The sequence below is a fragment of the Nomia melanderi genome, chromosome 2 (assembly GCF_051020985.1).
Source record: "Nomia melanderi isolate GNS246 chromosome 2, iyNomMela1, whole genome shotgun sequence".
Taxonomy (NCBI): domain Eukaryota; kingdom Metazoa; phylum Arthropoda; class Insecta; order Hymenoptera; family Halictidae; genus Nomia; species Nomia melanderi.
The window spans coordinates 9,443,775-9,459,322 of record NC_135000.1 but is presented as its reverse complement, the minus strand read 5'-3'; the positions used below and the strand labels follow the sequence as shown (position 1 = coordinate 9,459,322).

The 15,548-nt window shown below is 51.9% G+C and overlaps 1 protein-coding gene across 1 annotated transcript in view; it reads left to right on the top strand.

Moving 5' to 3' along the window:
- The window catches only part of mgl (low-density lipoprotein receptor-related protein megalin), a 52,766-nt gene that overhangs the window by 35,261 nt on the left and 1,957 nt on the right, over window positions 1-15,548 (top strand). The window contains exons 7-18 of the mRNA XM_031973944.2: window positions 51-8,285; window positions 9,423-9,990; window positions 10,062-10,305; window positions 10,379-10,986; window positions 11,056-11,348; window positions 11,427-11,944; window positions 12,020-12,257; window positions 12,764-13,018; window positions 13,094-13,600; window positions 13,675-14,051; window positions 14,604-15,208; window positions 15,386-15,485. Of these exons, the coding sequence (XP_031829804.1) occupies window positions 51-8,285; window positions 9,423-9,990; window positions 10,062-10,305; window positions 10,379-10,986; window positions 11,056-11,348; window positions 11,427-11,944; window positions 12,020-12,257; window positions 12,764-13,018; window positions 13,094-13,600; window positions 13,675-14,051; window positions 14,604-15,208; window positions 15,386-15,485 (12,548 nt within the window). The remainder of the gene's footprint in view (window positions 1-50; window positions 8,286-9,422; window positions 9,991-10,061; window positions 10,306-10,378; window positions 10,987-11,055; window positions 11,349-11,426; window positions 11,945-12,019; window positions 12,258-12,763; window positions 13,019-13,093; window positions 13,601-13,674; window positions 14,052-14,603; window positions 15,209-15,385; window positions 15,486-15,548) is intronic.

Sequence of the window (15,548 nt, the reverse complement as noted above, 5' to 3'; positions counted from 1 at the left end):
ACCAGCTGACAGTGAACCAAAATAACCTCTGTACTCCTTTTCCTGAGCAGATCGCGACGAATGCGCGGAATGGGGCTTCTGCGAGCAGCTCTGCAAGAACACCGGCGGATCCTACATCTGCAGTTGCGCGCCGGGTTACATGCTCGAGGGCCAGCACAAGTGTCGAGCCATAGTTCACGAGGACGGCGCCAATCTGGAGCTGCTGGTCGCTCAGGAGCGCGCTGTCTGGAGGATGTCCCCGACCGGCGAGGACCGGACCATCGTCGCCAACACCACCGGCGCCAGCGGAGTGGACTACCTCTATTCCAAAGACCTGCTCTTCTGGAGCGACGTCAAGACCAGGAAAGTACACTCCCAGCCGCTGAACGGCAAGGACACAGGCTCGAACGTGGACATATCGCTGGCGAGCTCCTGGGGACCGGTAGCCGTTGCGGTGGACTGGATAGGGGAGAAGCTGTACGTCGTGGACTCTGCTGTCCCGAAGGTCGACGTGTTCGAGTTGGACGGCAGGTACCACGGCATCGCTCTCGGCTCCAACCTGACTAACCCAGCGGACATCGGACTGGACCCCACGGTGGGCCTGATGTTCGTGGCTGACGGGAAGCAGGTCCTGAGAGCGAACATGGACGGCACTTCCGCTTACCCGGTGATCTCGGAGGCGGCCTACAAAGTATCCGGCGTCGCGGTGGACATAATCGCCAGGAGGATCTTCTGGTGCGACTCCCAGTTGGACTACATCGAGACTGCGAATTACATGGGGAAGAATCGAGTCATGGTGCTCAGAGGATCGCACACTCCTTCCCCGACGAGACTGACGTTGTTCGAGAATAAGATCTACTGGACGGACAGCACGAAGCAGGCCATCATGAGTATGGACAAGAACCAGGGAGACTACTCGCTGCAGACGGTGTACAAGATGAGGGACGCGAAGTCCATCAAGGCGCTGCACCCGCTGATTCAGGGACAGGTGTCTAATCCTTGCGGCAACAACAATGGCGGTTGCCAGCATATGTGCATCGTAACTGCGGCTAGCGATCAGGAGAACAGGTTGGGCTACCGGTGCGCCTGTGACATTGGGTGGAGGCTCTCTAGCGACCAGAGGAACTGCAACCTGGTTCAGGAGTTCTTGATGTACTCTCAGCAGAGGTTGATCAAGGGCAGAGTGCTGGACCCTGTGATGGAGGGATTCAGCGACGCCATTTTGCCTGTGGTCTCTAGAAGAGCCAGATTCGTGGGACTGGACTATGATGCTTATGATCAGTATATATACTACAGCGACGTTCTGCAGGACGTGATCTACAGGATCCACCAGAACGGCACCGGTCGCGAGATCGTCTTGGCTAGTCAGAACGAAGGCGTGGAAGGCTTGGCAGTTGACTGGACAGCGAAGAACCTCTACTACATCGACTCTCGCAAAGGAACCTTGAATGTCCTGAGCACTCAGAATGTAACCCACCGCAGGACGCTGCTGAAGAACCTGAAGCGGCCCAGAGCGATCGTCATTCACCCGAACCACGGTTACATCTTCTTCTCTGAATGGGACCGGCCCGCGAACATCAGCAGAGCTTACACCGATGGTTCCAATCTGATAGTCTTCAAGAACCTGACGCTGGGCTGGCCCAACGGCCTGGCGATCGACTTCAACAAGGACAGACTGTACTGGTGCGACGCGCTGCTGGACCACGTGCAGCACTCCAACCTGAACGGCACGGACGTGCGCACGGTCCACTCCAGGCTCATCAGGCATCCCTTCTCCATGGCCATCCACGACGAGTGGATGTACATCACCGACTGGCGGCTGGACGCCATCATCCGGCTTCACAAGGAGACCGGTGACCAGGAGGCGATTCTGGTCCGCGAACCGGCTACCAACAGGCTCTACGGCGTGAAGGTCTTCAGCCGCGAGATCCAGAACTCCCGCCTCGATCACCCGTGCTTCGTCAGCAGCGGCGGCTGCGAGAAACTGTGCTTCGCGATCCCCCAGAACAACACCAACCGCTACGGCAAGGCTAGGTTGACTCGCGTCTGCGGCTGTCCGTACGGCGAGCGTCTTCAGCCCAACGGTAGGACCTGCAGACCGGACCCGGAAACTGAACCGCCCGTGGACGCCTGTCCGGACGCCTGGGATTTCACCTGCGCTAACCAGAGGTGCGTGCCTCACACTTGGGTCTGCGACGGCGAGAACGACTGCCTAGACAACAGCGACGAGCAGAATTGTACCAAGCCCACCTGCGGGCCGAACGAATTCCAGTGCAAGGGCGGCAGGTGCGTGCCGATCACGTTCAAGTGCGACTCGGAGAACGACTGCGGGGACTACAGCGACGAGGTGGACTGCCCGAACGTGACGTGCAGCGCGAACCAGTTCGCCTGCGCCAACAACAGGTGCATCCCCAGCACGTGGCGATGCGACTCGGAGAACGACTGTGGCGACAGCTCCGACGAGGGCGAGTTCTGCGTGGCCAAGACCTGCTCCTACTTCCAGTTCACCTGTCCCAGGTCGGGCCACTGCATTCCTCAGTCCTGGGTCTGCGACGGCGACAACGACTGCTTCGACCAGCAGGACGAGATGGACTGTCCGCCCGTGACTTGCCTCAGCACGCAGTTCACTTGCGCCGACCAGAAGATGTGCGTCCTCGACTCGTACAAGTGCGACGGAATCTCCGACTGCAACGACGGCAGCGACGAGGTGGGCTGTCCGTCGCTGGCTCCTGACGAATGCAACGCTGACAAGCAGTTCCAGTGCGTCAGCTCGGCCACGTGCATACCGAAGAGCTGGTACTGCGACGGCACCTACGACTGCCCGGACAAGTCCGACGAGCCGGGCCCGTGCCGGCTGATCGGCTGCCAGCCGGGCTTCTACAAGTGCGCCAACGACGCCTGCGTGTTCAAGGCGTACATCTGCGACGGCAAGAACGACTGCAGCGACGGCTCCGACGAGGACCCCGAGCTACACGCCTGCACCTCGCCGGAATTCAAGTGCGACTCCCAGCAGTGGAAGTGCCCTAAGGTAACCGACCGCTGCGTGAACCTGACCAGCGTGTGCGATGGGAAGTTTGACTGCCCTAACGGCGCGGACGAGGGTCCCGGCTGCGACTTCCAAGAGTGTAGGTACAGAGGAGGCTACTGCAGCAACGGCTGCATCCAGACACCCATGGGCAAGCAGTGCACTTGCCCCCCTGGGGAGGAGCTCAGCAAGAACGGGTACAACTGCCAGGACGTGAACGAGTGCGAGACGCCTGGACGGTGCTCGCAGCTCTGCACGAACATCAAGGGAGGCTATTACTGCAACTGCGTGGACGGGTACATCCTGGAGAAGGACAAGCACACGTGCAAAGCGTTCAACCACAGCGCAGCTTTTCTGATCATTTCCAATAGGCACACGATTCTAGTTGCTGATCTGCAGGATCAAGCTCTGGAGAGGGTTCCTATCAACGTGGAGAACGTCGTGGCGACTGCCAGCAACATGCATACTGGTACGATCTTTTGGTCGGATATGAAGCTGAAGAAGATATCGCGGTTGGATAGAGGCATGGACCCTGAGGATGTGATATCCACTGGACTGGATCTGGTGGAAGGCCTCGCTTATGATTGGATCGGTCAGAACCTGTACTGGTTGGATTCCAAGCTGAACACCATCGAGGTAGCCAAGGAAACCGGCGCCAGTCGGATGATACTGGTCAAGGAGAACATCACTCAGCCGAGAGGCATGTGTCTGGACCCCAGTCCAGGCGCCAGGTGGCTGTTCTGGACGGATTGGGGCGAGGACCCTCGGATAGAGAGGATCGGCATGGACGGCACCAACAGGTCCACCATCATCAACACCAAGATATACTGGCCCAACGGGCTTGCCCTGGACATTGCCAACAAGAGGATATACTTTGCTGACAGTAAGCTGGACTTCATCGACACCTGTCTGTACGACGGGACCAAGAGGATTCAGGTACTGGCCAGCTCGCATTACCTCCTGCACCCTCACTCTCTGACCCTCTTCGAGGACACCATGTACTGGACGGACAGGCAGCTGAACAGAGTCCTATCGGCGCACAAGTTCTACGGTGTCAATCAGACTGTCGTCTCGCACTTGATCTCTCAACCGCTGTCCATCCACGTGCACCACCCTGTTCTGCAGCCGATCACGCCCAACCCCTGCGCGAACGCCACCTGCGCGCACCTGTGTCTCCTGTCGCCGACGAGTTCTCAAGGCTACAGCTGCAAGTGCCAAGTAGGGTTCCGGTTGCTCCCCAGCGGGCAGTGCATGGAGGAAGACACACCTTACTTGATCGTGCTGCGAGGTTCCCAGATTGTAGACGTCTCCCTGGTGCCAGGCAGCACCAAGACAGGCTACATAACCCCGGTCGTCGGCGTCGAGGGAGGGAAGTTCATCGACTACGACAGGAAGGAGCGGATGATCTACTGGCTGCAGACCAAGGACGACGACGAGGAGAACGGTACAATCTACACGACTCCCTACAGCGGAGGCAACAGAACGGAGTTCCCCAGTCCATCCGGAGACAGTGGAATTGTGGGCGCGCCGTCCGCCATGGCGTTCGACTGGCTGGGCAGGAACCTGTTCATAGGGAACAAGTACGCGTCCAACATTGAGGCCATCAAGGTCGACGGGAAGATCAGGTATCGGACGATAGTCCTAGCCAACGACGGCAACAAGACCTCAGTAGCCAAGCCTAAGGCCATGTGCGTGGACCCTCTCGAAGGACACATCTTCTGGGTGGACGAGGGCAGCTTTGGAATACCCATGAAGATCGGCAGAGTCAACATGGACGGCACGAACTCCATGATACTCGTGGACAACGCTGAGCGACTGGAGGCCATAGCGATAGACATTCCCAGTAAGACCGTTTACTTCAGCACCTTGTTCCCTCCGCAGATTGAAGCTATCTCCACCGACGGCCAGAACCGTAGGGTCATCGTCTCCGAGTACCTCTCGTTGCCCAAGGCGCTGGCTGTCCACGAGTTCAAGCTGTACCTTCTCGACCCCCGGTACGAGAAGATCGAAAGGGTGGACCTGCCCGACGGAGGCAACCCCACCACTCTGATCAACAACGACTCCGAGCTGAAGACGCTGAGCATCTACAAGAAACGCGTCACCGGAGACCACCCTTGCTTCGTGAACAACGGCGGCTGCGAGCAGATCTGCCTGCCCGCCTCCGGAGGCACCAGGGTGTGCGCCTGTAGCATGGAGTACCGCAAGATCAACGAGACCTCCTGCGAGGCGTTCAAGACCTTCGCCATAGTGGCGCAGTTGGACATGGCGAGGGGCTACAGTCTGAAGGACGCCAAGGAAGCTATGGTGCCTATTGCTGGGGTGGGTCACCACATTCTCCACGTGGACGTGCACTATGCGGGCAATTGGATCTACTGGGTGGAGTTCAACAGGGGAGTCTGGAACGGCATATTCCGCGTCAGGCCGAATGGCACCGAGCTGCAGCACATAGTCAAGCAGGGCATAGGCTCCAATGGGATCAGAGGCCTGGCCATCGACTGGGTGGCTGGCAACCTGTACTTCACCAACGTGTTCCCCCATGACAACTACGTCGAGGTGTGCAAGCTGGATGGCTCCAACAGGACAGTGCTCGTGAAGAAGACCACTGACTCGCCCAGGGAGCTAGCTGTCAATCCCATTAAGAGGTTCCTCTATTGGATAGACTACGGTCAGTACCCCAAGTTGGGCAAGGCTCTGTTGGACGGCAGCAAGTGGATGCCCATAGTGACCTCTGGCATCAGCACTCCTCGAGACATCACCATCGACTTCGCCACCCACGACGTCTACTGGGTGGACTCTAAGCAGGACACCATTCAGAAGGTCTCCTACACCGGTGGCAACCGCGCGATCGTCAGACGCAACCTGCCTAATCCCATGGGCGTAGCAATCTATGGAAATGACCTGTACTGGGTGGACAGGAATTTGGCGACGGTGTTCAAAGCCAACAAACGCGACAGGACTAATTTCAACCTGCCCACCACGGTCAGGTCCAACCTGCCGAAGTTGAGGGACATCGTCATGTTCGATCAGAACAGTCAGCCGCCTGATCCCACCAACCCCTGCGCCCCAGGCGGCACCGCCGACTGCGAGCAACTCTGCTTCGCCATGTCCAACGAGTCCCTGAGCTTCACCAAGGTGTCATTCGAATACAAATGCATGTGTGCTGTAGGTAAACTTGCAGCGGACGGGAAACGCTGCGAGAACGTGGACGAGTACCTGGTGTTCGCCACTAGGACGGAGATCAGAGCCATAGGTCTGGACCCCCAGAACACCAACGTACCGTTCCCTCCCATGGTGAACCTGACCAACGTGGTGGGCGTCGACTTCGACTACCAGGACAAGAAGCTGCTGTTCACGCAGATCAGGCCAGGCGCGAAGATCGCCTGGATGCATGCGGACCATCCGTCCTCCTCTGAGATCCACACGCTGATCAGCAAGGGAATCAACCCAGAGGGGATTTCCTATGATTGGACGCAGAAGAAGGTCTACTGGACGGACTCCTCCAACAACAGCATCTACGCCATGGACCTCGACGGGTCGAACCTCGTCATGATAGCCAGAGTGGACAGGCCCAGAGCCATCGTCGTCGACCCCTGCAACGGCTCGCTGTACTTCACCGACTGGGGTCGCTTCGGCACCTCAGGGAAGATATTCAGAACCACCATGGCCGGCTCCTTGAAGAAAGCCATCATCGACAAGGACCTCTCTCAGCCCAGTGGCTTGGCTATCGACTATGAAGACCGCATGCTGTACTGGACCGACGCTGTCCGCGAGAAGATAGAGCGCTCAGAGTTAGATGGCAGCAATCGTCAGGTGCTAGTCAGCGCTACCATATACCCCTTCGCCATCACCGTCTTCAGGGAGCACATATACTGGACAGACCTCCAGCTGAGAGGCGTATACCGCGCAGAGAAGCACACTGGAGCCAACAAGGTGGAGCTGGTGAAGAGATTAGAGGACTCCCCTAGGGATCTGCATATTTATTCATCAGGCAGGCAGCAGTGCAAAGTAAATCCTTGTAACATTTCCAACGGCGGCTGCGACCAGTCCTGTCATCCAAGCGTGAATGGTTCTGTAGAATGTAAATGCGATGACAATAGTAGACTGGTGAACGAGGACAGGATGTGCGTGCCCAAGAACGTCACCTGCGACTCCAGCAAGTTCGCCTGCGGCAATGGTCGCTGTATCTCTAGAATGTGGGCTTGCGATGGGGATAATGACTGTGGGGATGGCTCTGATGAGGATACTAACTACTGTTCTTACCACTCGTGCAGTCCCAACGAGTTCAGATGCAACAACGGCAGGTGCATCTTCAAGACCTGGAAATGCGATCATGAAAATGACTGTCGCGACGGCAGCGACGAGGAGGGCTGCGTCTACCCTCCCTGCGCCGACGGCGAGTTCACCTGCGCGAACTACCGCTGCATCCCTCAGTACCTGGTCTGTAATGGTGTGAATGATTGCAAGGATAACGTCACCTCCGACGAGACCCACGAACGGTGCCCCATGAACGCAACCTGTCCCCCTAATCATCTAAAATGCGAGAAGACTAACATCTGCGTGGAGCCGTACTGGTTGTGCGACGGCGACAACGATTGCGGCGATAACAGCGACGAGAATCCCCTGCACTGCGCCCAGAGGACTTGTCCTCAGAACAGCTTCAGGTGTCCCAACCACAGGTGCATTCCGGCCACGTGGTACTGTGACGGGGACGATGACTGCTTAGACGGTAAGGACGAGCCGACCGGCTACTGTCAGTCAGAAGGCAGAACGTGCTTCGGAGATCTATTCACCTGCGACAATGGCAACTGTATTCCTAGGATCTACATTTGCGACGGGGAGAATGATTGCCTGGATAACTCCGATGAGGATGACAGGCATCAGTGCAATGATAGAAAGTGCGACGAAGAGACCGAGTTCACCTGTACCGCGAACAAGGTCTGGAACAGGGCGCAGTGTATCCCTAAGAAATGGTTGTGCGACGGCGATCCGGATTGCGTTGACGGAGCCGACGAGAACGTCACTCTGCACCATTGTCCTATGCCTATCCCGTGCGCCGAGAATCAGTTCACATGCGACAACGGTCGCTGCCTGAATCAGAACTGGCTGTGCGATCATGACAATGACTGCGGCGACGGCAGCGACGAGGGGAAGTTCTGCAATTCGAAGTACAAGCCTTGCACCGCTCAAGAGTTCTCCTGTCATAATTTCAAGTGCATCAGGAAGCAGTTCCGCTGCGACGGACAGGACGACTGCGGCGACCACTCCGATGAGGATGGATGTCGTAAGTGTCTGGTTGCTTGGACCAGTGTTTCTTAACACATTGCGTACCGGCTAATTTTCAGAAAACTGAATTGTGATGGCAATTTTCAGTGAGGTCAACTTGTATCGCTATACATAGAAAAACTCAGATATCATATTGTTGTGTAATATATTTTAAATAGGTAATCAATTCGAGTTAAATTTTATATTTCTTCAATACTGTGGTAATTAGCGAAGTTGCATAGCTAAGTGTCCTTATATAAAAACGAGATTTCTCGTTACCGGTACGCAATGTGTTAAGAAGTGTAACTACAGTCTCCTCTATTATATTCTATTGAAGTTGTTCAATGAATTGTGTTGGGAACTGTTTTGTAGGAAGAACTGTATTTGATGAATTGCAAATTCTATTTCAAGAGTTACTGAATAACAGGAGAAAAACAGAGTAAAAGGCAATACGTTTCTAATTGAATCTTAGAGCTAAAGTGAAGTTGAGAAATCTTTTTCAAATATTTGGGAAATATTTAAGCCATAGTTTTTAATATGAATACCATATTAGCTAAGGGAACAGTGGGAGTCTTCGGTTGGCCAAGTGTTAAGGCAATTTAATTTGAAATATCACTTCTATTCACAGTGTTCATGCATGTAAACGAAATAGCAAAGATATTGTAATAAATATTGTAACCCTTTGCACTTGCGAGGTCTCAGTCACTTGATTTGACACAGTGAACCTATAGAATGTGATATTTAATGTTAAACTTTGTATAACATTGGAGTAAAACAGCTTTGTTTCTCAATGTGTATATTATAAATAAATAATAGAATATTATGTGAATACATAACATTCTATTATTTACTGCTCTTTGAAAAAAGACTGAACATTCATATTAAATATCTTATTGAAATTTGCAAAAATCAGAAAATACAAAGCAATGGACCTAACAGTATTACACATCAAAATACCACAGTTTCACAATGAAATTATTAGAATTATTAGGAGAATGTCCTTCTAACAGTGTGCAAAGGGATATTAAAGATTCTATATATGTTACACAGGGGGCATAAGAATTGTAGAAAGACTTATGTGAGACATGCCACAAAAGATTGAGAAACAGACTTTGTAGCATCCATGTAATTGATACACGACACTTTCTCTTTGCAGCGCCGAAAGTGAAGAACACCACCTGCCCGAATCCTGGAGAGTTCATGTGCGCCAACGGCTTCTGCATCGACCAGCGTCTGGTGTGCAACAAGGAGCCGGACTGCGCGGACGAGAGCGACGAGCCGGCTCACTGCAACGTGGACGAGTGCGCGCAAGTGGAGATGAACCAGTGCGGACACAAATGCGTGGACACTCCCACGAGTTACTACTGCGAATGTAACCCAGGCTACAGGCTGTTGCCCGACGGGAAAGCCTGCGAAGACGTGGACGAGTGCGTGGAGACTCCGCAAGTCTGCAGCCAGCAGTGTGAGAACACACCCGGCAGCTTCTACTGCAAATGCAACGAGTACTGGTACGAGCGGGCCGCGGACGAGCACACGTGCAAGAGGCGGGACAACATCAAGCCATGGATCATCTTCACTAACAAGTACTATGTCAGGAACATGTCCATAGACGCCTCAAACTACAGCCTGATGCATCAGGATCTGATCAACGTTGTCGCCCTGGACGCTGATTACGCGGAGCAGATGTTATATTTCTGCGACGTCACCGCTAAGACTATATTCAGGTTATTCATGATTTTATAGAATATTGTATTAGAAGTTTGTGACAGTATCATTGAACCGGTGTTGATTTTAGAGCGCCCATTGCTGGAGGGGAGAAGGAGCCGATCATCAGACACGACAGCCTCGGATTGGAAGGTATAGCGATTGACTGGGTCGGCCGGAAGCTGTACTGGCTGGACCGCCACGATAAACACTTGGACGTCGCTGAACTGAATGGGACCAATAGGAAGACCTTACTGACTGGCATAGCGGACCCGAGAGCTATCGTTGTGCATCCTGGCACTGGGTACTTGTACTTCACGTCTTGGCATCTGCAGGTAGAGGAAACGTCAATAGTCTAGTAATTGTTTTTCTTGTTGATGTGGTGATTGATGACAATCTGTTTTGCAGGCCTACATAGGCAAGGTGGGAATGGATGGCAGCAACTTCACGAGGATCCTCACCTGGCAGGATGACATCGCCTGGCCAAACGCTTTGACTATCGATTATTTCACCGACAAGATCTTCTGGGCAGACGCTCATTTAGATTACATAGCGTTCGCCGATCTGGAGGGTCACAACAGGAGGAAGGTGCTCACGGGCAACGCCGTGCCACACGTGTTCGCCATCACCGTCTTCGACGACTTCATCTTCTGGACCGACTGGAACCTGAAGGCTATCCAACGGGCAGAAAAATTCTCTGGGAACAACATTCGACTACTGCGCAACACCACTCACAGACCGTACGACATCCACGCTTATCATCCTCTGCGACAGCTGCCCTACAAGAACCCCTGCATGGAGAACAACGGCGGTTGCTCTCATCTCTGCTTGATCTCACCGCCTGCGAGCTCCTACTTGCTGGAAGGTTACGGCCAACCGGGCGTCACGTCGTACAAATGTAAGTGTCCTAACCAATTCGTGCTGGACAAGGACGGCAAGAACTGTATAGCCAACTGCACCCGCGGTCAGCATGGCTGCGGACCACCGGATGAGAAGTGTATACCGTGGTACTGGAAGTGAGTATACCTCATAAATTTTGTAGCCTCCGAACCGTGTCGATGATTAATTGGAATTTCATCTTGAAGATGCGACGGCGAGAAGGACTGCAAAGACGGCTCCGACGAGCCGACGAGTTGCCCGCCTCGAGTGTGTCGAGCCAGCGTCTTCCAGTGTGCCAATGGTAACTGCAGGCCTAGCGTGGCAGTGTGCGACGGCGCCGACGACTGCGGGGATAAGAGCGACGAGGCCGTCTGCAACCTGGAGTGCGGCGAACTGGAGTTCAAGTGCAAGTCCACCGGAAGGTGCATCCACGAGTCCTGGAAGTGCGACGGAGACGTTGACTGCAAGGACGGCAGCGATGAGGATCCTGCTATCTGTCGTAAGTAGAGCAGATTAATTATTTTAAATGACTATTTGATATTCAGAGAATGTATCCTTAATGAATCCTTGAACACAGACAATCGACCATGCGACCCGAGCACCGAGTTCGCCTGTAAGAACGGCAGATGCATCCAGAAGGTGTGGATGTGCGACTCGGACAACGACTGCGGCGACGACAGCGACGAGCCAGCGTACATTTGTCGCCAGAAGAACTGCACGACGGGCTGGCAGCGCTGTCCAGGCCACGCCAACTACCGCTGCATACCGAAATGGCTGTTCTGCGACGGGAAGGACGACTGCCGCGACGGCTCCGACGAGCTGCCGGAGAACTGTCTCAAGTGTGATCCCAAGATGGACTTCAAATGCGCTAACAACAGGTGCGTGCCTAAGCAGTGGCTCTGCGACTTCGCCGACGATTGCGGCGACGGCAGCGACGAGATGGAGGCCATGTGCAAGGACCGGTACAGGGAGTGCTCCGAGTCCGAGTTCCGTTGCGACAACGGCAAATGCATTGCGTCGAGGTGGAGGTGCGACAGCGAGGACGACTGCGGTGACAACAGCGATGAGAACGGATGCCAGAAGTTCGTGTGCAAGGTATGTTTCTATTGGTTGGGTTTCTATGGGTTTGGTGAGGTGATTCTGGTGTTAATGAATGTTATTTTATGGCAGAGCGACACGTTCAAGTGTGCGAGTGGACACTGCATTGCTTCGTATCTTCGATGCGATGGCACAAGGGACTGCAGGGACATGAGCGACGAGATTGGCTGTCCTCCGAGGTATTCCGGTGGAAGGTACTGTCCGCAGACGAGATTCCAGTGTGATAACAATCTCTGCGTCTACCTTACTGACACGTGCGACGGAAGCGATGACTGTGGAGATGGGTCTGACGAGAATCCAAATATGTGTGGTAGGTTGCTTTGATGCTTTCGTGGTCTGGAATGTTATATTCAGAATGGATGTAGGCTGAGAGCTCTCTGACGTTTGCCATCACTAAAATATTCAATATTTTCTGATGAGAGATGACACTGATTGAAAGTAATTTAACGGTTTTCATAGATAAATTAAGCAACAAAGCTTTATTACTCAAATATTTCACATAGCAATACAGAGTTTCATTTCAAATACCAAATACTCATAGTTTTGTATTAAATCAAGTGACTGTGTCACCTCTCTAGTGTAAAAATTTAGTTGTTCAGCTGACTAATTAGAAACTACTGATAAAGACAGTCTTCCTAGACACACTGTCAGTGTCTTTAATCCCTGAAGCCAATTCGCCGCAATGGCGAAACGTTGAGGACAATTTCAACAACTCTACAGCCACTTTTGAATGTGTGATAAAATTTCTTTGTGCTACTATTTGGTAACTAAACTACAAAGTCGAATAACTACAATTAACACTATTACATTCATCAGAAAACTTCAAATGCGACACAACGAGGAGGTTCCAGTGCGCGAACCACAAGTGCATCGCCAAGTACCAGCTGTGCGACGGTGTCGACAACTGCGGCGACGGATCCGACGAGAACAACATGACGATGTGCGCGTCCAGAGTTCGCCCTTGTGACCCCATAAACGAGTACACTTGCTCCAACAAGAAGTGCATCGACCGCACCAAGCTCTGCGACTTCGGTGACGATTGTGGTGACTCCTCTGATGAGCTTGGCTGTCGTAAGTTTTGTTTTAAAGTGTTTTCTTTTAAATCAATCAGTCATTCTGATTCCTGACAAACCTTCTTCCTCGCAGATCACAATAAACCATGCTTGGACAGCAATAAGGGAGGCTGCTCTCACTACTGTCACAACATCACCGACGGCGGTTACATCTGCGCCTGTTACCCAGGCTACATAATATCACAGGACAACAGAAAGCATTGCGAGGACATCGACGAGTGTACCACCGGCCAGCACCAGTGCTCCCAGATCTGCACGAACATGAACGGAACCTATTCCTGCTCGTGCAGGCAAGGTTTCGAGCTGTCCGACAATCGCAGCGGAGTCTGCAAGGTCTTGGACAACGACGCGATGATTCTGTTCGCAAATGGGCCGGAGATTCGCGCGTACGAACTCCACAAGAGGGACGAGGTTGAAGTGATCGCCAACGAGAAAAGGGTGCAAGACGTTGACTTTGATCCAAGAGCGGAGTACGTGTTCTGGATCGACAGTCACGACAACACCATCAAGAGATCTTACATGCTGAACGCGAAGGGTGGCCAAGTGAAGATAGGATACGCGCAGGATCTTAACATAAAAAGTAAACTTATCTTTTCTTTATTAGTGTAGTTGTTAGGAGATGATATTTGAACACGTTAATCGTTCTCGATTCAGGCGATTCGACGCCTACCAGTTTGGCAGTGGACTGGATATCTGGCAATCTTTACTGGACCGAGATCGACTCGACGGGGGCGACGGCGTTCGGTCGGATAATGGTCTCGAAAGCCGATGGCAGGTACCGTCGAAGCTTGGTAACGGTGGGCCTGGAAATTCCGACTTCTATTGTACTGGATCCGGAGTTGGGCAAGACAATTTGGGCAGACGCTGGCAGCCAGCCGAAGATCGAGGTCGCCTGGATGGACGGTGACAAGAGGAAGCAGTTGGTTTCTGATAAAATCGGTCAACCCATTGCACTCGCTGTTGATTATTCTATGGGGCATGTTCTGTATTGGGCTGACAGCAAGCTTAATACCATCGAGTCCATTGAACAGGTGAGATAGCATAATTATTCTCTGCGATTCGCTTAGTAGGTTAAATGCCACGGTGGTCACCGGTGACCTAAATTGAATTACTATATTTCACTTACTATTATTATAGTTCTAATATTACTATATTTCACTTACTATTACTATAGTTCTAATATTACTATATTTCACTTACTGTTATTATAGTTCTAATATTACTATATTTCACTTACTATTACTATAGTTCTAATATTACTATATTTCACTTACTGTTATTATAGTTCTAATATTACTATATTTCACTTACTATTACTATAGTTCTAATATTAGAACTATAGAGTTTACTATAGTCTACAATTACTATAGTTCACTCAGTTAAACGATGATTACTTGAAACCATTTCTGTATTATAAACAATGCTACTTAACGCGGTGACATTTAACTAATGAACATATATAATATATAATATATATAATATATAATATATAATATATAATATATTACTATTCAAACCGCTATAAGTTCTCATAGCAGTCACATATTAATATATTTCTCACTAAACAATCCTCCTTGCTGCAGGATGGTTCGAACAGAAGAGTGCTCCTGAAGGGCGAGACCCTAAAGCACCCGGTGTCGTTGGACGTTTTCGAAAGCAGTCTCTACTGGACCACCAGACGGACCGGCGAGCTGATCAGACAAGACAAATTCGGTAGAGGCGTGCCACAGGTCATCGTGAGCGACATCCCCAGACCTGGCGGAGTCCGCGTGTACCATCCGTTGAGATACAACGTCTCTCTGAGAAACCTCTGCCACGAAGATCAATGCACGCATCTCTGCGTACCTGTCCCCGGTGGTCATCGATGCCTCTGCTCAGACAGCATCGGTCCGCTTCAACAGAAACACGACATGCGAACGAACGAGCGGCATTGCGACGCAACGAATGAGAGGCCGTTGCCCGAGCCACGGATCTGTCCATGTAGAAACGGTGGCCTGTGTCAGGAGGCGGAAGACAATAAATTACAGTGCGCTTGTCCGGCCTATTTCCACGGAGAATTCTGTGAGGTGGGCCTGGTGGCTGCCAGGTCGAGTAACGCCACTGCCGCCATCGTTATTCCTATTGTTATTTCGGTGTTGGTCCTCCTTGGAGCTGCTGCTGTTATAATGGTGCTCAAGAAACGACCGTTGTGAGTTCTAACATTACTATAGTAATATATCTAATACAATACATCTAATACTATAGTAAGTTCTAATCTTCCCTGGAAGATTTCATTTGTATCTCAAGAATATCTATTGATTTTGTAATAATATCTGAATAATGTCTATCATAGAATATCTTGTATGAAAATGATTGTAATTTTCAGTGGTAAGCCTGGTGGTCTCAGCAGCCTGACTGGTGCTCAAAGCGTATCGTTCAGACAGGGCAGCAACGTGGAATTTGGCGTGCCTGCTCACGAGAGAATGGTATGTGAAACGTGATTGCAATTGTACAATGTTGAATTGTTACAAGTGAATTTGTTCGAGCAG